Below are 26,024 nucleotides of genomic sequence, written 5' to 3'. Positions count from 1 at the left end.
ATTAGAGCATTATTCCAGTAAAAACAGTCGGACCCTGTTATTTCATTAGAGCATTATTCCAGTAAAAACAGTCGGACCCTGTTATTTCATTAGAGCATTATTCCAGTAAAAACAGTCGGACCCTGTTATTTCATTAGAGCATTATTCCAGTAAAAACAGTCGGACCCTGTTATTTCATTAGAGCATTATTCCAGTAAAAACAGTCGCACCCTGTTATTTCATTAGAGCATTATTCCAGTAAAAACAGTCGGACCCTGTTATTTCATTAGAGCAATATTCCAGTAAAAACAGTCGCACCCTGTTATTTCATTAGAGCATTATTCCAGTAAAAACAGTCGCACCCTGTTATTTCATTAGAGCATTATTCCAGTAAAAACAGTCGGACCCTGTTATTTCATTAGAGCATTATTCCAGTAAAAACAGTCGGACCCTGTTATTTCATTAGAGCATTATTCCAGTAAAAACAGTCGGACCCTGTTATTTCATTAGAGCAATATTCCAGTAAAAACAGTCGGACCCTGTTATTTCATTAGAGCAATATTCCAGTAAAAACAGTCGGACCCTGTTATTTCATTAGAGCATTATTCCAGTAAAAACAGTCGGACCCTGTTATTTCATTAGAGCAATATTCCAGTAAAAACAGTCGGACCCTGTTATTTCATTAGAGCAATATTCCAGTAAAAACAGTCGGACCCTGTTATTTCATTAGAGCATTATTCCAGTAAAAACAGTCGGACCCTGTTATTTCATTAGAGCAATATTCCAGTAAAAACAGTCGGACCCTGTTATTTCATTAGAGCAATATTCCAGTAAAAACAGTCGGACCCTGTTATTTCATTAGAGCAATATTCCAGTAAAAACAGTCGGACCCTGTTATTTCATTAGAGCATTATTCCAGTAAAAACAGTCGGACCCTGTTATTTCATTAGAGCAATATTCCAGTAAAAACAGTCGGACCCTGTTATTTCATTAGAGCATTATTCCAGTAAAAACAGTCGGACCCTGTTATTTCATTAGAGCATTATTCCAGTAAAAACAGTCGGACCCTGTTATTTCATTAGAGCATTATTCCAGTAAAAACAGTCAGACCCTGTTATTTCATTAGAGCAATATTCCAGTAAAAACAGTCGGACCCTGTTATTTCATTAGAGCATTATTCCAGTAAAAACAGTCGGACCCTGTTATTTCATTAGAGCAATATTCCAGTAAAAACAGTCGGACCCTGTTATTTCATTAGAGCATTATTCCAGTAAAAACAGTCGGACCCTGTTATTTCATTAGAGCATTATTCCAGTAAAAACAGTCGGACCCTGTTATTTCATTAGAGCATTATTCCAGTAAAAACAGTCGGACCCTGTTATTTCATTAGAGCAATATTCCAGTAAAAACAGTCGGACCCTGTTATTTCATTAGAGCATTATTCCAGTAAAAACAGTCGGACCCTGTTATTTCATTAGAGCATTATTCCAGTAAAAACAGTCGGACCCTGTTATTTCATTAGAGCATTATTCCAGTAAAAACAGTCGGACCCTGTTATTTCATTAGAGCATTATTCCAGTAAAAACAGTCGGACCCTGTTATTTCATTAGAGCATTATTCCAGTAAAAACAGTCGCACCCTGTTATTTCATTAGAGCATTATTCCAGTAAAAACAGTCGCACCCTGTTATTTCATTAGAGCATTATTCCAGTAAAAACAGTCGCACCCTGTTATTTCATTAGAGCAATATTCCAGTAAAAACAGTCGAACCCTGTTATTTCATTAGAGCAATATTCCAGTAAAAACAGTCGGACCCTGTTATTTCATTAGAGCAATATTCCAGTAAAAACAGTCGGACCCTGTTATTTCATTAGAGCATTATTCCAGTAAAAACAGTCGGACCCTGTTATTTCATTAGAGCATTATTCCAGTAAAAACAGTCGGACCCTGTTATTTCATTAGAGCATTATTCCAGTAAAAACAGTCGGACCCTGTTATTTCATTAGAGCAATATTCCAGTAAAAACAGTCGGACCCTGTTATTTCATTAGAGCATTATTCCAGTAAAAACAGTCGGACCCTGTTATTTCATTAGAGCATTATTCCAGTAAAAACAGTCGGACCCTGTTATTTCATTAGAGCATTATTCCAGTAAAAACAGTCGGACCCTGTTATTTCATTAGAGCATTATTCCAGTAAAAACAGTCGCACCCTGTTATTTCATTAGAGCATTATTCCAGTAAAAACAGTCGGACCCTGTTATTTCATTAGAGCATTATTCCAGTAAAAACAGTCGCACCCTGTTATTTCATTAGAGCATTATTCCAGTAAAAACAGTCGCACCCTGTTATTTCATTAGAGCATTATTCCAGTAAAAACAGTCGCACCCTGTTATTTCATTAGAGCATTATTCCAGTAAAAACAGTCGGACCCTGTTATTTCAATAGAGCATTATTCCAGTAAAAACAGTCGGACCCTGTTATTTCATTAGAGCATTATTCCAGTAAAAACAGTCGGACCCTGTTATTTCATTAGAGCATTATTCCAGTAAAAACAGTCGGACCCTGTTATTTCATTAGAGCATTATTCCAGTAAAAACAGTCGGACCCTGTTATTTCATTAGAGCAATATTCCAGTAAAAACAGTCGGACCCTGTTATTTCATTAGAGCATTATTCCAGTAAAAACAGTCGGACCCTGTTATTTCATTAGAGCATTATTCCAGTAAAAACAGTCGCACCCTGTTATTTCATTAGAGCATTATTCCAGTAAAAACAGTCGCACCCTGTTATTTCATTAGAGCATTATTCCAGTAAAAACAGTCGGACCCTGTTATTTCATTAGAGCAATATTCCAGTAAAAACAGTCGGACCCTGTTATTTCATTAGAGCATTATTCCAGTAAAAACAGTCGGACCCTGTTATTTCATTAGAGCATTATTCCAGTAAAAACAGTCGAACCCTGTTATTTCATTAGAGCATTATTCCAGTAAAAACAGTCGGACCCTGTTATTTCATTAGAGCAATATTCCAGTAAAAACAGTCGGACCCTGTTATTTCATTAGAGCATTATTCCAGTAAAAACAGTCGCACCCTGTTATTTCAAGCCTAACCGGACTGTGTAGTAACTACAAGCTATCACAAAAGTTATCAATCATTGCTGACAAGATACATTTCAGTTTGTCATGGCATACACGTGTTGTGTTCTTAATTACCCGTGGATGCAGTCGTAGAGCTATGAATCTATTTAACTGTTTCTTGACCTATCTGCTTGTCCACGCTTCGTTATATGTCAAAGTTACAACAAGGCAGCCTTTGAAATTGGCACTAGTCCTGAGTCTTTGCCAAACAGCCCAATAGTTAAGGTATCATAAGGACTAGTAGAAATTTGACCTTCTTTAAAGGGCAAGTTCACCCGGAAATGAACCTAATTTTCTGGTACTTTTTCCACAATAAAAGTGTTAACCTAGAAATGTCATAGACAAAAATATTAAAATATCACAATTAATTAACATATGTTTTGCATTAAAACGATTTCTATTTTTCACATTTACCAAGTGTTCTATTTCCATAACAAAAACACCATGGCTTATGCCCCTTGCAATATGATGTCATTGGTGCCAATTGATAAACATTATGACGTCATCATGCTTTGTTAGAGCCGCTTCACGTGGTGTAGGTACAGGTGTGTGATTCTAGCGTCTCAGATGCCAGCCAGCATAGTGTTATGCTGAGTCACCACTGCGCCGGAGTGTGTCGTAGGCCATGTTGTTTTACCGCAAACTTGTACTTGATATCTTTTACGTTCAGAATAGACAGGGACCCAGTTGAATTGGCACCAATTACGTCATAATCTAAGGGGGATAACTCAGGCCTGTTTAGCTCGAAAAACGAAGGCCTCATAACGACATATCATTTTCACACTATTATGAGCTTCCTACTTTCACTGTGAAAAAAATGAGTGTATATTTTCAAACACAGATACTAACTAATTCTAAAATTGCGTTTTGTTTAGAAAAAGAAAAAAAGTGATTTTTGCGTGTACACTTCCCCTTTAAGGGTTTTGCTATATGTTGTCATTATACGGACTAGGGGACTGAAACTGTTCGTTTCTACGGCTGCAAGTTCCAGCTAGGTTCGAGATACCAGGGTCCGACTGTTTGTTGTTTATTATGGAAAGGATGATTGAATGAAAGCTGCAAAACAGATATACTCAAGGAAATAAGTAAGGGAACATGCAGCGACACAACAGAAAAGAGTGGACCTCTGTTTTCAATGCATCACCAAAACACTACCCAGATTCAAACAGAAGTACAATATTCGTCATGCACTACACAAACAAATCACCCCCCACCCTGTTATACCATGTGCCGGGGGATAAAAGTTAAGTACCACCCAATTCTTTCATATGACTACAGCTGTCCGATGGCCCTTAACTTTGTTTTAGTAGTATACTGCAACATTTTTTAGACATGCCACAGGAGTCATCGTAATTGATGAAAGTTGATACAGTATCACTACAAATTTATGATTATCGATACTGAATTAATAAGTCACCGACATGGTTAAGATTACCATGGTTACGACGGACAGAGTGAGAAGGCAGAAGGGTTAGGATCAGCCTGGGTCATATTTAGCATTAAATTAAAGGTGTACAAAGGTATTACTTAGCGATTCACATACCAAATAATTAATCTTATCAATACATCAAAATATTGTGATACATCCGAGACGATTTATTCATTCCAAGTTAGAGTCTGTACCAAGTTCTATAATAAGATTTGTCATAAATAATTGTTGAGTATTCATTAGCTTGTGCTGCATTTAATGATAATTACGTTTGTTGGTTGGTTGGTTTGTTGTTTAACGCCGCACTCAGCAATATTCCAGCTATATGACAGCGATCTGTAAATAATCAAGTCTTGACCAGACAATCCAGTGATTAATATCATGAGCATCAATCCACGCAATTGGGATCGATGACATGCGTCAACCAAGTCAGCGAGCCTGACCACCCGATCCCGTTAGTCGCCTTTTACGACAAGCATGGTCACCTTTTACGGCAAGCATGGGTTGCTGAAGACCTATTCTACCCCGGAATCTTCACGGGTCTACTTACGTTTGTGATATGATTTAACTATATATGTGTTTATCAATTACCCGCGACCTTGTGTGATGTAGCTCTTATAGCCTCCTGGATAACAAAGTGCTATCTTATCTTATCGTAAACTTATTCCATTAATTTCCATAAATCAACTTAATGCTAAATATGAACCAGGATAAGGCTAAGAAAATAAAAGAATTGGTTCTCAGGCAATGGCTTTTGAAAATACAGTGCCAGCAGGCAGTGGTCTTTCTTTGGGGGTGTGTGTTCAAATTAGTATGTAACCAAATAAACAGCTGTGTAACCAAATAAACAGCTGTGTAACTAAATAAACAGCTGTGTAACCAAATAAACAGCTGTGTAACCAAATAAACAGCTGTGTAACCAAACAAACAGCTGTGTAACCAAACAAATAAACAATTGTGTTTAATAAACCTGGGAAAGGGCCCAGGAAATAAAAATGAAACGTGTTGCGAACTCTATAATGATGCGGGCGGTGCCTGAGAAGCAAGACTATTATTTTTTTTAGCCTGATTTACACAGTAAGCACACCAGTTTTCACGTTTATACCTCCGTAAACGCAAAACATATGGAAGTCGATTCTTAAAGGAACACAATCATTCAGGTATACACACTGCAGCATAACGAAACCACACAGGGAACTGAGAACCCAACACAAACAACATCAGTAACAGATGACATTTACCTCTCTGGACGACCAAGGTGTTACTTTAGCCTGACCGGTTAAACAAAAGTAAGAAATATTGTATTAGTTCATGATAAATATGAGCGTTAGGTGATGAATGATTCCACATGATCTGGAACTGTTACCATGGTTACCATAAGGTGATGATTAATAATCAGGGGGGTCAAATTAGGGGATCATTGAGGTTTGTCAAATTGGGAATACAATCATTATTTTGTTCAAAATTGGGATCTTCCTCATGTTCGGAGGTATATTAATATTGCGTTCATGCAATAAAGTAAACTTTAAGTAAGCTTCTTCTTCATTCGTGACAGACTCGTGTTATTCCGGGACAAGACGAATAGCGACTCGTGCCCCTCTCATGGCCATTTTTACGGCCGGGTTCCGTCTTAACGCAAACGGGCATACCTAAAACAATTGTCAACTCGTTGCGTCGTGGTTAACATATATTTCCCCATATTATATATATATATTTCAGATGCAATTTAAGGCATATCGGGACGTGCGGAATTATACAGTATGATTGAACACATGTAACTGTGTCTTAAGTATATTTTTAGATGCAAGACAGATGTAAAATCAAAAATAATTTCTGAGGGATTCTTTGACGAAGAACTTGAAATCATACGCGCGTTCTGATTGGTTTGTCGTGTTTTCGCACATAACCATGATAACACTCATCGGTAGGGGGACGAGTTTTCTTACAGGTTACAGAAAGGGGCGAGTGGTGACCAATGCTTCTTGTGTTTTGGTCCTGTTGTCAGTGGAACACAAAGCATATCCACCAAGTTGTTGTTGTTGTTGTTGTTGGTTTGTTGTTTTACGCCGCACTCAGCAATATTCCAGCTATATGACGGCGGTCTGTAAATAATCGAGTCTGGACCAGACAATCAAGTGATTGATATCATGAGCATCGATCCAAGCAATTGGGATCGATGACATGCATCTACCAAGTTAGTGAGCCCGACCACCCGATCCCGTTAGTTGTCTTTTACGACAAGCATAGTCACTTTTTACGACAAGCAGAGTCACCTTTTAAGGCAAGCATGGGTTGCTGAAGACCTATTCTACCCCGGAATCTTCACGGGTCTCTCCACCAAGTCATCACATCAGCATAATTAGTCCTAACTGCGGAGTAGGACATGATTTCCAATTCTGGAATTTTCTGGACAATTGCTGCAGACTTGGAGCCTCTGAGCAGACCTAAATATATCCTTTTAAAGCATTTGAATCGAGGGCCCATATGTATGTACCAATGACCCCTTGATGTTCATGCTTAATTTCCAACACTGATTTCAAACCAAGTGAGTGAGTGAGTGAGTGAGTGAGTGAGTGAGTGAGTTTGGTTTTACGCCGCTTTTAGCAATATTCCAGCAATATCACGGCGGGGGACACCAGAAATGGGCTTCACACATTGTACCCATGTCAGGATTTGAACCCGGGTCTTCGGCGTGAAGAGTGAACGCTTTAACCACTAGGCTACCCGGTCGCCCCATTTTAAACCAAGAAGAAAGCTTTCACACTCACTGGAAACAATCATACCTTCTCAGTGTAGCGAGTGAATTAGGTTAAAATTCTTTTGTGAACAGATTTCAGTACTATCACAGTGTGTCAGTGAGTGAGCAAGTGAGTGAGCTGCCACTTTGAACCAGGATTCCGACCAACAATCAAAGGTGACTGGCGTACCCAAGGGATGCAACTCTGCACAGCGAATTGCAGCCCTTAGATGACTGGGCTTCCTGTGCCCTAGTCGGTGTGGAAAGAGTTCCAATTAAGGTCAGATACACAATTTGACTTTTTCACTGCAAATAATTTGGCAATGGGTTTCGCAATTCATATTACTACTGAGTGTCCCTGTTCTCAAAACTAATTACCGTATTACACGTGATAAGCGCCCCGCTCTAATAAGCACCCACGGCGATATTTGCTAATATATTGGCCAATGAACAATCCTGATTAGCACCCCTTCCGATTGATCAATGTACACAAGACTTATTTATTCGCGTATAATACGCACTCATGTGTTATATGCACCCTTAATTATGGGCAATTAAATTCTGGAAAATATATCTGTCGTACATTAACATTTCAGGCTGTCAGCATAAACCACGAAATTTATCTTTTAACTCTGTTTTTTTCCCACTAAAATAATAATCTAATAAGAGCCCCCTATTTCTAATTTTGAGAGTGCCCTGGGCGATTATTACGTTGAATACGGTAACCCAGATCAATCTGTGTCCAGGTGATTAATTATAAGGACTACTCTGATTCATTCAGTCGCCTCTGATGACAAGGATATGTTTCCGGGGACCTATTCTAACCATGAATCCCTACAGGTGTCGATAACAATCAAGACTTGTTCACCTGGGAGCAGTTGGCATCTCGGTCCCCGTCGGCCGGTGCTCGGATGAGCTGCCATTCGCCGCCCTTGTCGAAGGTGATCAAGCTCCGCTGCTGGTCTATGTCAAGAGCTGCTGTAAGGAGCTGGGACGCTATGAAGATACCTCGCATGCCATCAACTCGATGAATGTCAGCAAATGTCTCGTTTGTGTAGTACCTGGAAAAGAGTGAGTGAGTGAGTGAGTGAGTGAGTGAGTGAGTGAGTGAGTGAGTGAGTGAGTGAGTGAGTGAGTGAGTGAGTGAGTGAGTATTTCAGTTGTATCACCGTATGCAGCTTAAAGTGGCAAGAAAATGAATCAGGTCTAGACGTTTAGGACTTTGTTGAAACTGAAGGGAACGGGCATGGTGCGGACAAACCTAGAAACATTAAGAGAGCAAATCTGGGATTCGAACCCACGATCATATGCTTCTGTAACGCCTAAGGGATGCAAGCCTCAGAGAATTGAGGCGTTTAGATGACTGGGCCACCCAAGACCCTGACAGATCAGTGATTATAATGTGGGATTCATCGCATTCTGACAAAAATAATCAAAGTGAATCTGGGATTCAAGTCAATGGACATTGGATTCTGACCAAAAAAAATTAAGCGAACGATCATCGGATTCTGTAACGAACATCGGATACTGACAAAAATAATCAAATGGAATCTTGGATTCAAGCAAATGAACATAGGATCCTGACAAAAATAATTAAATTGAATCTTGGATTCAAGCAAACCAACATCGGATTCTGACAAAAATAATCAAATTGAATCTGGGATTCAAGTAAATGAACATAGGATTCTGACAAAAATAATCAAAGTGAATCTGGGATTCAAGTAAACGGGCGACATATTCTCACAAACATAAAAAAAGAGAATATGGGATTCAACCCACGATCATAAGACTGTCCTACAAGAACTATAGTTTAGATAACCATTCACAAAGTGTTGACAAGCCGAGATACGGACCTGAGCCATGTGTCTTTGTTAGCTCCCTTCGGGTTGTAGTAGACGACTCTCTCCAGTGACAGCGAGAACCGGAAGCCCTTCACCTCAGAGATGTAGAGGTTGGTGGCACTGCTGTTGTGGTAAACACACACCATCACCTGATCCTCTGAAGCATCCGCGATGTAATACTCCTGCAAAAAGTCAGAGTCAACAAGAGTCAGTCAGAGTCAGTCACTCACTCACTTACAGTCTTTATTTGTTTGTTGTCTAACGCTGCACTCAGCAATATTCAGAAATAAAGACCCTGATTGAACTGCCCTGTGTTTTATATAGTCTGTTATATTCCAGAAGATTACAACAATCACTGGACAAAATGCAGAATACTCTGTTCAGAATTTACCCCTTGTCACCAGAAATGGGCTTCACACATTGTACCCATGTCAGGAATGGAACCTGGGTCTTCGGCGTGAAGAGCGAACGCTTTAACCACTAGGCCACCCGACCGCCCCTGACGTGATAAGCCGAGTTCAATCAACTGATCCATATAGTCACTAGCAAAGCTTACTGGTAATGTCCTGATGATCAAGCATCTTCAGCCACATTGTTTGTTGTTTAATGTCACGTTCGGTAATACTCCAGCTATATGACACAGCCTGTTAATAAATGATAACTGGACCAGATAAACCAGTGATTTAGATGCATGCCGATGACATGAAGCCAAGTCACCAACCGATCCATTTAGTCGCCTCTTTCAACAAACATGGGGGCGGTCGGGTAGCCTAGTGGTTAAAGCGTTCACTCGTCACAACGAAGACCCGGGTTTGATTTCCCACACGGGTACAATGTGTGAAGCCCATTTCTGGTGTCCCCTGCCATGATATAGCTGGAATATTGCTAAAAGCGGTGTAAAACCATCCACTCACTCACTACAAAAAGCATAAGTTGTTGCGGACCTATGTTATCCCGGAATCCCTACGGGGCAGTGTTTATTTTACCGTTCCGATACTTACATGGTTGTGGGGTGAGGGGAACTCCGCCTTGAGGAAGGGCCCTCTGTCCGATGACACCCACAGTTGGGTGTACGACTCGGTTGCTCCAAGCAGTCGCTGTAACATGCACAGGGATCTCTCTTTAATCAATTTGCTCAAGAAAATACCGGGGAAAAATACATTGGCTTTTTTTACCGAAGCCTTTTAGGGCCATTTGTTTTTGTTTTATTTTTGTCTTGAAATTTCAAGTTGTTATGTTGAAATTTCAAGATACTAATTGGAAATTTCAAGATACATACAAAGTTGAAATTTCAAGATACTAATTGGAAATTTCAAGATACATTCGAAGTTGAAATTTGAAGATAATGAGATGAAATTTCAATATTATAACCTTAAATCTCAACTTATTATCTTCCAATTTCAAGATACATGTACTAAGTTGGAATTTAAGATGCTCTGTTGAAATTTAAGATCCTATCTTCATGATCTTAGTATCTTGAAATTTCAACATAACATCTTGAAATTTCAACAAAAAGTCTTGAAATTTCAAGGAAAAGAAAAATATGACCCTAAAGGAATTCGTAGGTTTTAGACATGTTTTTACAAAATTGTTTGATCAAATACGTGCTGTAGAAGAAACAATATAAAAAGTTTATCCCTTTCAGAGAAAACATTTGCAGGTCTTGAAACTGCGACTGAAAAATATCCTTTAAAAAAAAAGTAAAACTGAGGGCCTGTAAATAATTGAGTGTGGACCAGACAATCCAGTGTTTGAGCAAAGATCCATGGTACGATGATGACTCCATATGAAACAAGTCACCAATTACATCATCACTTCTTAGGATCAACAGAGTTTGCTGGAAACAAATTCTTACACCAAATACTGAAGGCTTAGGAAAATAAAAGCATTGGTTCTCAGGCAATGGCTTTTGAAAATAAAGTGCGGGCAGGCAGTAGTTTTTTGTTTATTTTTGCTTGTTCCAATTAATATGTAACCAAATAAACAGTGGTGTACCATCAACCTGGGAAAGGGCCTCCCTACATAAACAAGCATACAAACTCCTATTGCCGCCATGACCATAACTGCGTGCTACATTGGATTGCATTTTTATAGTGTCAGTATTTTTTTAACAATTTTAAATGGAAATAAAAATGAAACATGCGGCAGACTTAAGAACCAAGACTATTATTTTTTTAGCCAAAGGGGAGATTTAATCAGCTAGCATGACTCACCACGTTTTTTGTAGCAAACATGTATTTCCCTCGGACTTCAAAGTCCTTCACGTCTGAAATGAGAGTCTTCTTATTGGCTGATGTCCGGAACAGATCTGTGCTCTTGTATACAACGTCTAACATAACAAATCCTTGGGGCCGCTCCTCTTCCACATAGATGGTCGCTGCTGTGTCGTAAGGTAGCACTCCCCTGGAACCACAAGAGTCAACACGTAAGTGATGCGTGCGTGCGTGCGTGCGCAGGGGTAGAAACTAACATATTTAGTCCACTAGTCCTTATAATGATAACATATTGCAAAACCTTTAAAAATGGCAAATATCTACTAGTCCTTATAATACCTTAACTATTGGGCAGTTTGGCAAGGACTACAGGACTAGTGCCAATTTCTAACGCTGGTGTGTGTGTGTGTGTGTGTGTGTGTGTGTGTGTGTGTGTGTGTGTGCGTGTGTGTGTGTGTGTGTGTGTGTGTGTGTGTGCGTGTGTCTGTGTGTGTCTGTGTGTGTCTGTGTGTGTCTTTGTGTGTTGTGTGGCTGCTTGTACTAATATAGATTTTATAGTGCTAGCCTGAGTAGTTTAACATGAATACCCCACTCTGACACAGTACACTGACTCCAAACCAACCAGTCCCTATTTTAGCCCTTTAATGCTGAGTGCCAGACAGGGTAACAACAAGTACCATCTTTTAGCGTCTTTTGGTATGACGTGACAGGGATCGAACCCCGCTCTCTGGGCGGATGCTATACCACTAGACCACGGAAGCAGTCCCAACAAGTAAGTGAGTTTTGTTTACAGCCATCATGAACAATATCAGCCTCATCACTGCTAGTCGTATTCATGTGGAGGAAAGCCCAAACTGATGCAGGTCTTGGATGTATACCACTTGGAGTGAGTGAGTGAGTGAGTGAGTGAGTGAGTGAGTGAGTGAGTGAGTGAGTGAGTGAGTGAGTGAGTGAGTGAGTGAGTGAGTGAGTGAGTGAGTGAGTGAGTATGGTTTTACGCCGCTTTTAGCAATATTCCAGCAATATCACAGCGGGGGACACCAGAAATGGGCTTCACATATTGTACCCATGTCAGGAATCAAACCCGGGTCTTCGACGTGACGAGCGAACGCTTTAACCACTAGGCTACCCGACCGCCCCCTTACCACTTGGAAATGCAGGTGAAAGATAATGAACCTAGAAAAATCAACCTAGAAAAATAAGCAGGACCAATCTGGGGTATAAACCTCATAGGATCCTGGAACACCAAAGGGAGGTAACTCTGTGTTAAGTGGCACTCACCAGTAGAAGGATTTCACATTATCGCCAACTCTACGCCAGGTAAACCCGAAGTCCTGTGACAGGTACAGCTGAAACACACACCAGAAAACATGTCAGGATGAGGGGAGGAGAAATTGGTTTTTCGTTGTGTTTATTTGTTTAAACATATTTTGTTCTCATGAAAAGGATTGGGCACAAATTATCACAACTTGGAACGCCCTCTCCCATAGATTTACATGCATGCTTATTTACAATTAATAAATTAAATGACAGAAAGGAAAGAAGAGAAATAGAGAAACTTATGTACATTCGTTTCTAGCTGATTTAAACAAGAGTCATTCGAAGATGACATATCCCCCCGACGTGGCATGTCGGTAAACTGTGTGTACCTTCAGATGTATTTAGATTGGCAAGGAAAGCTTTTTCCTTGATGCCAAAACCAGAAATATAATGAAGGTTATTAAATATTGGTTCATGTAGCTCGCTTTCTGATGATCTCATGAAATTGTAATAACAATAACTTCGCAGATTCGCATATGAATAGCTCTGTAGTAGCCTCATGACACAAAGGCATAAAGAGAATGTACTATGTTATGTAACTCACATCATATATAGTATATGATATCGGTAAATAGTACACCTTAGAATTATATGTCAGGGGCTACAAATTAAAAAGATTAAAATCTATAAATAACAAACTGCACTACTAGTGAACATGATTGATATGTGCATAAAGTTTGGTGAATCTCTGTCGCATGGTTTAGAAGATATGCTCCAGACGAGGACATTACCCTAAGTTCATCAATTTTCAATTTAAATTTAAAAAATAAAAAAAAATAAAAATATGTTTATAGCAAAGGCACCACTACATAACCTGCTTGATAGGTGTAAAATCTTTTGAGAAGCTAAGTTGTATGGTTCGGGAAATATGGTCCGGACAAGAGCACTACCCTCAAATTTCTAAGTTCATCATATTTCCATGGAAACGACAAAAATATAAAATTCTAAAAATCTCTTAATAGCAAAAGGCTCTACTACTGAGCCTGATTGGTAAGTGTACCAAGTTTTGTGAAGCTGGGTTGTACGGTTTAGGAAATATGCTCCGGACAAACAATGATTACAGACGGACAGACGGATGGACGGACGGACGGACATACTGATGGCTATATCCCCCCGTCATTATATGTCGGGGGGATAAAAAAGGACATTTTGTTGTGTTCTAGATCATTACAAAGACGACCATAACTCCCACACTTTAACAATGGCTTACAACAGCCGTAGTGCTAATATCATTTTGTGGTTTTCCATTCAACAGAAAAAAGGCAGTATTGATCATGCTTAGGCAAGTTGACTGGTTTTGTCTATTGCACGCACCTCTTTTGTAGAGCTCTGTTCGTCCATGGCAAGAACCAAGTCTGGGTTGACACTGTTGATGGAGATCTGACGAGGTTTGAAGGTCAAGCCACAGATTGTGCTGAATGACCTGGCATAGTCCCTGGTGGTGAATATGCATCGGTCCTCTATGTCCGTGAAGATGTACTGGAACAGAGACATATAGGAACCATTAGCTTGATAACAGCGGAACTCTCTACCACATTAGATTGGCCAATTAAAGCGTTTGTTGGTTTGTTGTTTAACGCCGTACTCAGCAATATTCCAGCTATATGGTGGCGGTCTGTAGATAATCGAGTCTAGACATCCTGAGCATCGATCTACCCAGATGGGATACGATAACATGCATTGATATCGATGTCCAAGTCAACAAGCCTGACTACAAATCCATTTGACTCTTACGACCAACGTAAGTTGACGGCGATTGTGATTGGCATCTCTGCCACTGTGGCCACTGTGGCTGCATTCATGCTTGTACTAGTCTGGACTGATGCTGATTTATAGTGCTAGCTCACTGAGATACCATGCTGCAGTTTAACATGAATACCCTACTCAGACACAGCATACTGACTCCGAGCCGACCTGTCTTTGTTTTAGCCCCTTAATCGTGTTAATGCTGAGCGCCAGACAGGGTAACAACAAGTACCATCTTTTAACGTATTTATGTATGATGTGGCCGGGGATCGATCCCCGGACCTTCCGCTCTCTGGGCGGATGCTCTGAGACAACGGAGGCAGTCCGCATTCTATTGGCCAATTAAAGCATTTGTTGTTTAATGCCGCACTCAGCAATATTCCAGCTATATGACGGCGATTGTAATTGTTGGCATCTCTGCCACTGCGGCCGCATTCATGTGTCTGCTTGTACTAGTCTGGACTGATGCCGTTTTAAAGTGCTAGCTCACTGAGATACCATGCCACAGTTTAACATGAATACCCCACTCAGACACAGTATACTGACTCTGAGCCGACCAGTCCTTGTTTTAGCCCCTTAATGCCGAGCGCCAGACAGGGTAACAACAAGTACCATCTTTTAGCGTCTTTTGGTATGACGTGGCCGGGGATCGAACCCCGGACCTTCCGCTCTCCGGGCGGATGCTCGGAGACCACGGAGGCTGTCCGCATTCATCTCAGAAAGTTGTTTTCACTGTACTTACGTGACTGTTGTGTGATGGAGTGTTATAGTAGTGAGTGATCTCAGCCTTCTTCCCGTCATGCATCATCAGGCTGCTGATGTCGCTGAAGTTCTTCCCATAATCCCTTGATACAAACACTCTACTTCCTGAGGTGCCAAGTCCATTCCTCGCCAACGCAATGATGACTTTACTGCGCTCCCCTGCCCAGTGGACGACCAGCGTTGTGTGGTTGTCATGGAGATCAAACTGAAAGTACAAAAACATTCATCTAACCTTTAGAATATGACACAATGCAAGCCTTATCATGATTCCAGTTTGAAAGGATTTTGTTTGTGTTTGTTTGTTGTTTAACGCCGCACTCAGCAATATTCCAGCTATATGACGGCGGTCTGTAAATAATCGAGTCTGGACCAGACAATCCAGTGATGGACATCATGAGCATTGATCCACACAATTGGGATACGATGACATGCTTCAACCAAGTCAGCAAGCCTGACCACCAGATCCTGTTAGTCGCCTTTTACGACAAGCATAGTCGCTTTTTACAGCAAGCATGGGTTGCTGAAGACCTATTTTACCCCGGAATCTTCACAGGTCTGATTGGAAGACTTGGTGTGTTGGGCAAGCTGTTGAAACAAGATGCCTTGGCAGGCAAATCAGTAGAAATGCATGGTATTTTCAGGAACTGGAAATCTCCATACAAAGGTTCTTCTGTTCTTATATTTAGAGGTATTCCACATTGGTTTCAACAAAACTAATTATCTTCAACAATGTACAAAGAACATGATGAATTATATTCCAAATGTTGTATTTGGGATAACACTTTCTTATTTAAGTACAGATTCTAGTACTTTTTTTGGTCGAGTCTGTCCGGGATTCGAACCCACACTGCCAGAATGAGGTACCTAATCCCCAGCACACAAAGTCAGCAATCTAACCCACTGAGCCACCGAGGCTTTCACTAAATGAGTGAGTGAGTGAGTTGGGTTTAACGCTGCTTTTAACAGTATTCCAGTTATATCACGGCGTGTCAGCTTAATGTGGGAGGAAAGCCCGAAGTGATGCAGGTCTCAGACGTTTACCACTTCGGTGAAACCCACGAGCACGGGTATGGTGCTGACAAACCTAGAAACATAATCGGGGCGAACCGGGATTCGAACCCACAATCATAGGTTTCTGGCGTGCCCAAGGGACGCAACTCTGCACAGCGAATCGCGGCGCCTTAGACGACTGGGCCATCCGTGCCCCCTTCACTAAATGAAAGTCCGACAACTGGTAGTAGAGATCACATACTTTGTATACCCCTCTTGAACAAAATAACTATTTTCCCCATTTTGGGGGCCAATTTTTACTATAAAAAAAGAGTCACAAAAAGAAGAGATAGGCACTAGGGATGCTTCATGTCACCAGAAAAATAATTAAACGTGAAATTGATACACCCAAAAGGCCCCTTCTCCGGGAAAAATAATTAATGACACCAATTCTCGAACTCAGTCTTGATAAGTATCTCTTAGTCTTAGATAAGCTAACTTCAATAGTTTTAGAAAACTTGCCCCCATTGCAGACACTGTGTACTTTTTAAAATCACAGATCAAGGGCCGTAACTCTGTATGCGCAAAATCTAAAAACATGTAGCAAGGGAAGTAACTCTGGAAAATATGAATTCCAAGACCAATTTTCTGACACAGTCTTGACAAGAATCTCATAAAAAAGCATGCAAAGTTTTATTCATGTAACGTCAGTAGTTTCTTAGAAAAGTTGTTCCCATTGCAGAAAGCATGTTAAGTTGGAAAGCACAGAGCAAGGGCAATAACTGTGTTAAATAATAGTTTACAGCACCAATTTTTTAATTCAGTCTTGACCAGTATCTCTTAGGTAAGCATGCAAACTTTAATTCATGAAACGTCAGTAGTCTCTGAGAAAACTTGTCCCCTTTTCACGCACTCAGTTGAAAAGCATTGAGCAAGGGCCATAACTCTGTAAAAAAATGAATTTAAGACACCAATTTTTTTAGATCATGACCATAAATAGCAGTGTGTAAAATTGAACTTCTCTAACTCTAAACTGTGTCCCCTTTGAGGAGCGAACAGATGGAACGACAAAAGGGCGGACGGAAAGACAGAAGGACGGAGGATCGGAAGGACAAACTCAATTCCTGTATCCCCCGCCCCACTTTGTGGCAAGGAAAACATATGTAATAGGAAATCGTGAGCGAAACCTTTCTCATTTTGAAAAAACGTTTTGACATATGCCTGAACATTCTTAAGGGCATACATTTAATCATGCTTAGTGAATATGAAGATTTGTTTAAGTAATAGGTTAAACAACCTTACTAAGTATACTTTATTATTCTTTGGTAATAAACTTTCAACGGAACGAGTTTATTCATGAAAACTTCACATAAAAGGAATTGGAAACGTAAACAGGATCATGTGGTCAGGCTTGCTGACTTGGTTGATCATGTTGATGCACACCATCGTACCCCAATAGTGTAGACCGATGCTCATGATGTCAATCACTGGATTGTCTGTTGCAGACTAGAGTATTTACAGACCGGCTTCATATATACCGTATTCGACGTAATAAGCTCCCTGCTCTTATAAGCGCCCACAGCGATATTTGCTAATATTATTGGCTAGTGAACAATCTCAATTACCACCCCTTCTAATTGATTAATGTACACAAGACTTATTTATTTGTGTATAATACGCACTCGTATGTTATATGCACCCTTAATTATGGGCAATTAAATCCTGGAAAAATATATCAGTCGCATATAAACATTTCAGGCTGTCATCACCATGATCATAAACCACGAAATTTACGATCTTTCAACTCAAAAATTTTTTCTAAACAGAGCCCCCAATTTCTAATTTTGAGAGCGCCATGGGCGCTTATTACATCGATTACGGTAGCTGGAATATTGCTGAGTGCCAACCATATATTCATATATCATAAGCAATAAGGACTAGGGACAGGTCCAAATTTACTACCCAGGTACCCAACTCTCTGTTACATTATCCAACGCAGATAGCCGCTGTCGATCTCAAGTTGGATACAAAATGCCTGATTATGGATTGTTTTACCAGAGCCCTGGCAAAAATGATTTAGATACACATATAAAACAATCTGTTCGTGTATAAACTGATGTTTACTGTAGTCTTATCTTTACTCAAACATAAAAGTCAGGAGAGTGTGCATAATCAGAAAGAAATGTGAACAGGAGCGCAACCATGTAGTTTTATTGGTCTTGTCATTAAACAATATATCACATGACTAACCACAGGTGTGGGTAGTCTTGTGGGGACTTGAGTCATACTCAGTACCCACCCGACCTTAGTTACCTGTCCCAGCCTATTTGCATTGTGAAACAACAGATGTGGGTTGTTGTTTTTTATTAAAAAAAAAGAAGAGTATTGCAGCATTAGAACTTGGCGCTAGTCCTGCAGTCCTTGCAAAACTGCCCAATAGCTAAGGTATCATAAGGACTAGTAGAAATTTGCCATTTTAGAGGGTTTTGCTATATATGTTGATTATAAGAATGAGTGGATTAGTGAGTGAGTGAGTTGGGTTTAACGCCGCTTTTAACAGTATTCCAGTTATATCGCGGCTTTTCAGCTTAATATGGGAGGAAAGCCCGAAGTGATGCAGGTCTCGGACGTTTACCACTTCGGTGAAACCCACGGGCACGGGTATGGTGCTGACAAACCTAGAAACATAATCAGGGCGAACCGGGATTCGAACCCACAATCATAGGTTTCTGACGTGCCCAAGGGACGCAACTCTGCACAGCGAATCACGGCGCCTAAGACGACTGGGACACCCGTGCCCCCCAACGAGTGGATTAAAAATGTTAGTTTTTACCTCTGTATTGTCAGGATTACATTCAAGATCAGCCAAAGAAACTTAACAGGGTGCAGGGCACGATTTAGCACCATAGCAACCTATTATTGTAAAAAAACAACCTAATATTTATATCTACATGCACCAAGTGCATGTTAGAATCTTTCAAATCTATGTCAGAACCGTACTTGTCCAAACAACATCAATCTTTGAACACATTCACTACCTCTAAGCTTTATTTACCATACTACATCAACAATCCCTGAGTTATGTGTTATTTATGATGCTTTTGGGAGTTGGACGTTATGATAAAACAAGTAGGTACTTCAAGATTATGTGCACTTTGAATTTCACGGGACCAGCGTGCAACTTGATCTGTCTGGTGCAGCTAGGTTTTCATGTCAACGTGCACCTGGAGCAAGTTAATCAAGTTCCTTAAAGGGGCAGTACGTCAATGGTTCTGTGTAGTTTTAAATCATGCATGAAATAATATCCGAGTGTGTTGCCACGAGCGCGAATGGATCAATTCTCTAACCATGAAATCAATAGATCTCTGTGAACATGGTGAAGCCAGCAACGCAAGTGCTGCATAGCATGTGTTTTTCATCTATTTCACTTTCGACAGGTTACACATTTAAATAATCATAACTTTTGTTGAGAAAATATTCTGAACGTCAAAAACTATTTCCATATTTGTATTTGTCCTCCATGTGCTGTCATTGAAGCCCTACAGAGAGCTAGCGATATTGTCACTTTGATGTGTAAAGCTATATTGTCATACACCTCACTGTTGCAGTTGAAGTAATATTTCTTAATAAGTATGTAAAACAATTTGTAAAGTGTTTCACTTTCGACAGGTTACACATTTAAATAATCATAACTTTAAATGAGAAAATATTCTGAACGTCAAAAACTATTTCCATATTTGTATTTGTCCTCCATGTGCTGTCATCGAAGCCCTACAGAGAGCTAGCGATATTGTCACTTGATGTGTAAAGCTATATTGTCATGCACCTCACTGTTGCAGTTGAAGTAATATTTCTTAATAATTATGTAAAACAATTTGTAAAGTGCACCGAAAGCCTTCCACTAGGCCTGTCTGTTCTTATTTCAAAATAAGTGTATTTGTTTACAAACAAGAGAGGGGTAGAATAGGTCTTCAGCAACCCATGGTTGCCGTAAAAGGCAACTATGCTTGTCGTAAGAGGCGACTAACAGGATCTGGTGGTCAGGCTCGCTGACTTGGTTGATGCATGTCATCGTATACCAATTGCGTGAATCGATGCTCATGATATCAATCACTGGATTGTCTGGTCCAGACTCGATTACTTACAGACCGCCGTCATATAGCTGAGTGCGGCTTTAAACAACAAACCAACAAAACAAACAAGAGAAAGGTCAGGTTACATTATATGCCTACACCCGCGATGTGATCACTGGACCAGAAACTTTTCTCAAGGAATACAGCGATCAGAACCGAATAAGCTCAGGGGGTTATCAGCTATTGTTTACAAACAATACTTCCAAAGGATGACATACTGCCCCCATGAAAACAAGCCCTGGATTGAAACCAATAATGGTTCGAAAGTACGCTATTTGGCATGCTTAGGCATATGATGTTTTGTGGAAAATGAAATCATTAATCCCAATGCAGGGTTTGAAATAACAGTTTTCGTCCACTAGTCCTTATAATGATAACATATAGCAAAATCCTTAAAAATGGCAAATTTAGTCCTTATGATACCTTTACCATTGGGCAGTTTGGCAAGGACTATAGGACTAGAGCCAATTTCTAACGCTGCAATGATGACACGGTTCATGGTCTGTATAAGTTATTATTATATTTCAAAACACAAAATTCACTTCAAATATCAGTATCTTCTATCTTCAACATGCTTAATGAAGTCTCCTTGTGTAACCATGATGTGCTGATAACTTGTCCACAGCAATCTGCTACTTACATATCAATAAAATATTTGTATACAGGGAAGTGTCGTTCAAAAGCTTATCAATAAACGGTATCCAGTATTACGTAACATGTATTGTTGGCAGCTGCGACTGCGCAGTTACCACAGGTAGATCGCTCAACGAACACAAATACGGAAGTAGTTGGGATCCATTTATAATACCCACTGACGCGGAAAGAGAACATACCGTCAAAGCGCTCAGCGTCTGAACAACTATTTGGTCAATTAAATAGCAACATATTTACAACGCAGACATTAGTAGTTGTAATTAAAATATAATAAGAAGCCTACTATGCTTGTTTCTTGTGCATCCCCAGTCGCGGGACTTTGCGTTGGTACCGATCTGGTGTATCGACGAAGGAGTTGATCCACCTCGTCTTCAGCCTTTGACTCTAATACTTGTATGTTGTGCCCCATTTTCTCGCCTTCGGAAAGAGGAGGGAAGAAAAGTGTGTCTGCTACCCGACCGAATCTCGTCGCGTGACAGTTGTTGTGTAAGAAACTGTACACCAAGAATAGGGCAGGTGCCCAAATCCTTGCTGCCGCCGCCATGTTTATCTTAGATTCTTGAAACTAGTTTCCGCACAACCAACCAACTAGCTATACATATATGTACTTCTTTACTCATCTTGAAAAACATGTCACAAGCTCTGCTATTGTCGGTTGTAAGAATAAAAGTACACTGTTGACACAATTCGATATCATTTGCAAACCCAAAACAAATGAGTTGGTTTAGATGTATTATTTTAAAAAATAAAACAAAATAGTCATTTATATAAACTGAACGTTCAACTTGTATTTGGATTGTGCATCTGTAGCAGTGCTAGAAAAAAATATTAATCCGTAACAACCGATAAAGGAGTTGCTTTTTATAAAATCCATAAAATTCCCAAATTAACATTCTCTTGCCTCGCTACATCTGACGCTACTGTTAGCAGTCGTCAGGAAAACAGTATTTTGGTGAACGATTTATACCTCGTCATATTGTCAACATCAAAGAGCCCGACCAGGTGTGAAGGGGTTCGTGTTTGAACCGACACCAAAAATAAAAAGGTTTTCCTTGAACCAACATGACCTGAGATGTAAGGATCATTCGAAGAAAATTTTATGTTGATGCGCATAAAGGGACATATGCTAGATATATTTTATTTTCACTGACAGCAATTTGTATATATACAGATATAATGGAATGTGCAACATTTTGATAATGAATTATGTAACATATATCTATCTCATCCGTAGTACGTTTTGGTGGAGGGTTGATACAATATCACTGACAGCTTCATAGATAAGACCTGCAACCTACAGGCCTATATATAGAACTTTAGTGCGGGATCGCATTTTGGATGTTGTCAGACGCATGCAGAGAGCACTACGGTTGAGTGAGTGAGTGAGTTGATCGGTTTGTGTGTGGGTGAGTGAGTGAGTGGGTACGTTTTGGTGGAGGGGTGATACAATATCACTGACAGCTTCATAGATAAGACCTGTAATCAACCTACATGCCTATATACAGAACTTGATCATACAGTTTTAAGAGTACGGGATCGCATTTTGGATGTTGTCAGACGCATGCAGAGAGCACTACGATTGAGTGAGTGAGTGAGTTGATGGGTTTGTGTGTGGGTGAGTGAGTGAGTGGGTACGTTTTGGTGGAGGGGTGATACAATATCACTGACAGCTTCATAGATAAGACCTGCAACCTACAGGCCTATATATAGAACTTTAGTGCGGGATCGCATTTTGGATGTTGTCAGACGCATGCAGAGAGCACTACGGTTGAGTGAGTGAGTGAGTTGATCGGTTTGTGTGTGGGTGAGTGAGTGAGTGGGTACGTTTTGGTGGAGGGGTGATACAATATCACTGACAGCTTCATAGATAAGACCTGTAATCAACCTACATGCCTATATACAGAACTTGATCATACAGTTTTAAGAGTACGGGATCGCATTTTGGATGTTGTCAGACGCATGCAGAGAGCACTACGATTGAGTGAGTGAGTGAGTTGATGGGTTTGTGTGTGGGTGAGTGAGTGAGTGGGTACGTTTTGGTGGAGGGGTGATACAATATCACTGACAGCTTCATAGATAAGACCTGCAACCTACAGGCCTATATATAGAACTTTAGTGCGGGATCGCATTTTGGATGTTGTCAGACGCATGCAGAGAGCACTACGGTTGAGTGAGTGAGTGAGTTGATCGGTTTGTGTGTGGGTGAGTGAGTGAGTGGGTACGTTTTGGTGGAGGGGTGATACAATATCACTGACAGCTTCATAGATAAGACCTGTAATCAACCTACATGCCTATATACAGAACTTGATCATACAGTTTTAAGAGTACGGGATCGCATTTTGGATGTTGTCAGACGCATGCAGAGAGCACTACGATTGAGTGAGTGAGTGAGTTGATGGGTTTGTGTGTGGGTGAGTGAGTGAGTGGGTACGTTTTGGTGGAGGGGTGATACAATATCACTGACAGCTTCATAGATAAGACCTGCAACCTACAGGCCTATATATAGAACTTTAGTGCGGGATCGCATTTTGGATGTTGTCAGACGCATGCAGAGAGCACTACGGTTGAGTGAGTGAGTGAGTTGATCGGTTTGTGTGTGGGTGAGTGAGTGAGTGGGTACGTTTTGGTGGAGGGGTGATACAATATCACTGACAGCTTCATAGATAAGACCTGTAATCAACCTACATGCCTATATACAGAACTTGATCATACAGTTTTAAGAGTACGGGATCGCATTTTGGATGTTGTCAGACGCATGCAGAGAGCACTACGATTGAGTGAGTGAGTGAGTTGATGGGTTTGTGTGTGGGTGAGTGAGTGAGTGGGTACGTTTTGGTGGAGGGGTGATACAATATCACTGACAGCTTCATAGATAAGACCTGCAACCTACAGGCCTATATATAGAACTTTAGTGCGGGATCGCATTTTGGATGTTGTCAGACGCATGCAGAGAGCACTACGGTTGAGTGAGTGAGTGAGTTGATCGGTTTGTGTGTGGGTGAGTGAGTGAGTGGGTACGTTTTGGTGGAGGGGTGATACAATATCACTGACAGCTTCATAGATAAGACCTGTAATCAACCTACATGCCTATATACAGAACTTGATCATACAGTTTTAAGAGTACGGGATCGCATTTTGGATGTTGTCAGACGCATGCAGAGAGCACTACGATTGAGTGAGTGAGTGAGTTGATGGGTTTGTGTGTGGGTGAGTGAGTGAGTGGGTACGTTTTGGTGGAGGGGTGATACAATATCACTGACAGCTTCATAGATAAGACCTGCAACCTACAGGCCTATATATAGAACTTTAGTGCGGGATCGCATTTTGGATGTTGTCAGACGCATGCAGAGAGCACTACGGTTGAGTGAGTGAGTGAGTTGATGGGTTTGTGTGTGGGTGAGTGAGTGAGTGGGTACGTTTTGGTGGAGGAGTGATACAATATCACTGACAGCTTCATAGATAAGACCTGTAATCAACCTACATGCCTATATACAGAACTTGATCATACAGTTTTAAGAGTACGGGATCGCATTTTGGATGTTGTCAGACGCATGCAGAGAGCACTACGATTGAGTGAGTGAGTGAGTTGATGGATTTGTGTGTGGGTGAGTGAGTGAGTGAGTGGGTACGTTTTGGTGGAGGGGTGATACAATATCACTGACAGCTTCATAGATAACACCTGCAACCTACAGGCCTATATATAGAACTTGATCATACAGTTTAAATAGTGCGGGACCACGTCTTGGAATTTGTCAGAAGCGGGCTGAGAGCAATGGGGCCAACTGGTTGAGTGAGTGAGTTGATTGGTGTGTTGGTGGGTGAGTGAGTGGGTACGTTTTGGTGGAGGGGTGATACAATATCACTGACAGCTTCATAGATAAGACATGCAACCTACAGGCCTATATATAGAACTTTAGTGCGGGATCGCATTTTGGATGTTGTCAGACGCATGCAGAGAGCACTACGGTTGAGTGAGTGAGTGAGTTGATGGGTTTGTGTGTGGGTGAGTGAGTGAGTGAGTGAGTGGGTACGTTTTGATGGAGGGGTGATACAATATCACTGACAGCTTCATAGATAAGACCTGCAACCTACAGGCCTATATATAGAACTTGATCATACAGTTTAAATAGTGCGGGACCACGTCTTGGATGTTGTCAGAAGCGGGCTGAGAGCAAAGGGGCCAACTGGTTGAATGAGTGAGTTGATGGGTGTGTGAGTGAGTGAGTGAGTGGGTACGTTTTGGTGGAGGAGTGATACAATATCACTGACAGCTTCATAGATAAGACCTGTAATCAACCTACATGCCCATATATAGAACTTGATCATACAGTTTAAATAGTGCGGGACCACGTCTTGGATGTTGTCAGACGCATGCAGAGAGCACTACGGTTGAGTGAGTGAGTGAGTTGATGGGTGTGTGTGTGAGTGAGTGAGTGGGTACGTTTTGGTGGGGGAGTGATACAGTATCACTGACAGCTTCATAGATAAGACCTGTAATCAACCTACATGCCCATATATAGAACTTGATCATACAGTTTAAATAGTGCGGGATCGCATTTTGGATGTTGTCAGACGCATGCAGAGAGCACACCGGTTGAGTGAGTGAGTTGATGAGTGTGTGTGTGGGTGAGTGAGTGAGTGAGTGAGTGGGTACGTTTTGGTGGAGGAGTGATACATATCACTGACAGCTTCATAGATAAGACCTGTAATCAACCTACAGGCCGATTCGGGTGGGTTGGTGAGTTAGTGAGTTGATGGGTTGGTGAGTGAGTGTGTGGGCGGGTGCACGTGTGTGAGTGCGTGTGTGTGTCGGAGAGTGTGAGTGAGTGAGTGAGTGGGTCGGGATGTGTGTGAGTGGGTGGTTCTAGGGTATGTGAGTGAATAAGTGAGGTTTGACACCTACTTTATCCAAATTCCAGCGAAATTGGTGAGGTATCTTTAGTAAGAGGGACTGCATATTAAAACCGGGAACCTATTCACATGTCACAGGCGTTTGGTATCGAAGTAATACTCAATAAATGCATATATACTACCAATAAAGCGTTAAATTGAATATTCCTTTTTAGTAAACGGATTTATAGAT

The 26,024-nt window shown here is 40.7% G+C and overlaps 1 protein-coding gene across 3 annotated transcripts in view; it reads right to left on the bottom strand.

Annotated features, from left to right (window-relative positions):
* Positions 1 to 21,494, bottom strand: part of LOC124120179 (sortilin-related receptor-like) — a 63,507-nt gene extending 42,013 nt beyond the window's left edge. For 2 of the 3 annotated variants that reach the window (XM_048398191.1, XM_048398192.1), the window contains exons 1-9: positions 21,225 to 21,494; positions 15,145 to 15,369; positions 13,971 to 14,135; positions 12,618 to 12,685; positions 11,337 to 11,526; positions 10,125 to 10,220; positions 9,136 to 9,305; positions 8,151 to 8,343; positions 5,787 to 5,816 (exon numbers count right to left, since the gene is read on the bottom strand). In XM_048398191.1, coding sequence (XP_048254148.1) covers positions 5,787 to 5,816; positions 8,151 to 8,343; positions 9,136 to 9,305; positions 10,125 to 10,220; positions 11,337 to 11,526; positions 12,618 to 12,685; positions 13,971 to 14,135; positions 15,145 to 15,369; positions 21,225 to 21,485 — 1,398 coding nt within the window. In that variant the 5' untranslated portion in view covers positions 21,486 to 21,494. The remainder of the gene's footprint in view (positions 1 to 5,786; positions 5,817 to 8,150; positions 8,344 to 9,135; positions 9,306 to 10,124; positions 10,221 to 11,336; positions 11,527 to 12,617; positions 12,686 to 13,970; positions 14,136 to 15,144; positions 15,370 to 21,224) is intronic. The other variant, XM_048398193.1, reaches the window with a different exon arrangement.
* Between the last annotated feature and the right edge of the window lie 4,530 nt (positions 21,495 to 26,024).

Source organism: Haliotis rufescens, unplaced genomic scaffold (genome assembly GCF_023055435.1).
Source record: "Haliotis rufescens isolate VD_foot unplaced genomic scaffold, xgHalRufe1.0.p SCAF_18, whole genome shotgun sequence".
Taxonomy (NCBI): Eukaryota; Metazoa; Mollusca; class Gastropoda; order Lepetellida; family Haliotidae; genus Haliotis; species Haliotis rufescens.
The sequence above is the reverse complement of the archived record's forward strand: the minus strand, read 5'-3'. Positions and strand labels throughout refer to the sequence as shown.